Source organism: Triticum aestivum, chromosome 4B (assembly GCF_018294505.1).
Source record: "Triticum aestivum cultivar Chinese Spring chromosome 4B, IWGSC CS RefSeq v2.1, whole genome shotgun sequence".
NCBI classification, from domain to species: domain Eukaryota; kingdom Viridiplantae; phylum Streptophyta; class Magnoliopsida; order Poales; family Poaceae; genus Triticum; species Triticum aestivum.
The window spans coordinates 452,933,231-452,935,398 of NC_057804.1; the positions used below are offsets into that span (position 1 = coordinate 452,933,231).

At 53.2% G+C, this 2,168-nt stretch overlaps 1 protein-coding gene across 1 annotated transcript; it reads left to right on the forward strand.

Annotated features, from left to right (window-relative positions):
* The first annotated feature begins 249 nt into the window (after positions 1–249).
* On the forward strand, positions 250–1,957 carry LOC123092667 (protein ENDOPLASMIC RETICULUM-ARRESTED PEN3). The gene has a single exon (XM_044514484.1). It carries the CDS (start codon positions 333–335, stop codon positions 1,779–1,781), a length of 1,449 nt encoding a protein of 482 aa, XP_044370419.1. The 5' UTR covers positions 250–332; the 3' UTR covers positions 1,782–1,957.
* Positions 1,958–2,168: the final 211 nt, after the last annotated feature.

The following is a 2,168-nucleotide window of genomic DNA, read 5'->3' on the forward strand; positions in this document are numbered from 1 at the left end:
TATTTTCTGGATTTATTTTACGTTCTTAAGTGCTAATTTTCTAATGATATGATGTTTTCCGTTAATGTGAGACGTCTGTGAAAACTTCGTCAATCTTAAAATCCACTAACTCAGTTCTTAAAGATGTTTGTAGAGATAGAAAGTAAGTATTACGTACGTGTGTATCATCTTTGTTTTTACTGTGTTTTTAAAAAAAACTTCTTATCGAGTACCAGAATGGAAAAGTCGTCTACTCGTCGGGCAGCACAACAGCCCGAGCAAGAGAGGTGGGTTTCCACGAGACAGACGAGAGTGCATCCAGAAAGAAGAGAGAGCGGTGAGCGCCAGCATCGATGGAGACCAGCGCCGCCGGCGCCGGCCGACCAGGCGGAGGAGGCAAGAGCGGTACGGCGAAGCAGCTAAACGTGGGGGGCAAACTCTTCGCCCTGGAGGCAAGCTCCCTCTCCCTCTCCCTGTCCCTCGATCCCTCCCCAACCCCAACTTTCGTGGACCGCGACCCCGCGCTCCTCTCCGCGATCCTCTCCGCCATCCGCGCGCCCTCCTCCCCGCCGGCCTTCCCCGCCCGGGTCCTCCTCGACGAGGCCCTCTTCTACGGCCTCCACGCCCAGCTCCTCGCCGCGCTCTCCCCTCCGCCCCTCCTCGGCTTCTCCGCGTCCCTCGCATCCACCCTGTCCCCCGCCTCCGAGCCCTTCCCCACCGCCCTCGCCGCGCACCACGACGGCTCCCTCTGCCTTGCCCACGGCGCCGGCCAGCTCACCTACTACTCCCCGGCGCTGGACCGTCTCACCACCTTCCGTACCCACCACCACCGCGCCACCTCCATCAGGCTGCTGCCCTCCAGCCTCGCCGTTGTCGGGTCCAGCTCCTCCCCCGGGCTCCATGTGTACGACCTCCTCGAAGGCTGGCACGTCGCCTCCGTTGAATGGTCAGACCCGACCGACCTACGCGTCCTCAAAGCAAAGGTCATCGCCATCGCCGCCCGTCCTCCTGCTGACGCCACTGACACAAATTCACCGATCCTCGCTACATTCGAGTGCCCACACCGGGAGAACTGCATCCTGGCGATTGACCCTGTAACTCTGAAGCCCATACAGGAGATTGGCCGGCAAAGTGGGAGTGCGGCTAAGTCATCTTCGCCGGATCGACTAGTGCACCTGCAGGAGCTTGGGCTGGTGTTTGCTTCATCTGTGAGCTCGGGCGCATTTGGCTATTCTGGATACATGAGGCTGTGGGACATTCGATCTGGGAATGTGGTCTGGGAGACAAGCGAGCCAGGGGGATCCGGAAGAAGCAGCAGGTTTGGAGATCCATTTTCAGATGCAGACGTGGACGTGAAGCAGCTGATGCTCTACAAGGTGTGCTCAAAATCAGGAGATATTGGAGCTGCAGACCTGAGGCGGCTCGATAACGACCCTTGGGTGTACATGTCATCAGGACCAAAGGGGAGTGGAGGGGGTCATGGCAGTGTTCTGCATTGCTATAAGTCCCAGGTGTTTGTCAGCCGGAAGGATGGATTGGAGGTTTGGTCCAGACTGGAAGAACAACGAGATGACACATGCAACTTGCCGGAGCAACGGGGAGCAAAGGAGACACTTGACAGAAAAGGAATTAATGAAAATAGTTTCAGAAGCAGCTATGTGGATACGGAAGAGGATTCTAAGCGTGGAATGATAGAGATGATGGAAGGCGGCGGAGACCGCTTATTTGTGACCAGAGAAGACATGCCAGTTGTGGAAGTGTGGGAGAGTTCCCGCCTAGCCGGTGCTATCTCTCTGGCATAGCAGTTTCCCCCTTGTATACAGGATGACGTTCATGCTCTCTTTTTTCAGTTCAGACATAAATTCAGTTCTGAAAATATGGCTCTTCTTGTGTTCCATTCTTCCAAAATTTGATGTGGTAACATTACATTCTTGCCTCTACAGATGTATTCAATGTGAGCAAAATGTCTTAGACTGAAGTAACCTTCTCTGGCATAAACATATTTTTCTAATCCCTTAGCCTTAGCACTAAGAGTTTAGTTTTTTTACAATATCATTATCCAATAAGTCCCTAGCAGCCTAAATATAGTGCAATGTTGTTATTCAGCTCACTCTGTGATTATCCTGCCAGGGCATCATCAGTTGAGAACAACTTATATATCTTTAAACGGTAGAAGGACTTCATACTGC

Coding starts and splice junctions, on each gene's coding strand:
- LOC123092667 (XM_044514484.1), top strand. CDS start 333: ATGGAGACCAGCGCCGCCGGCGCCGGCCGACCAGGCGGAGGAGGCAAG.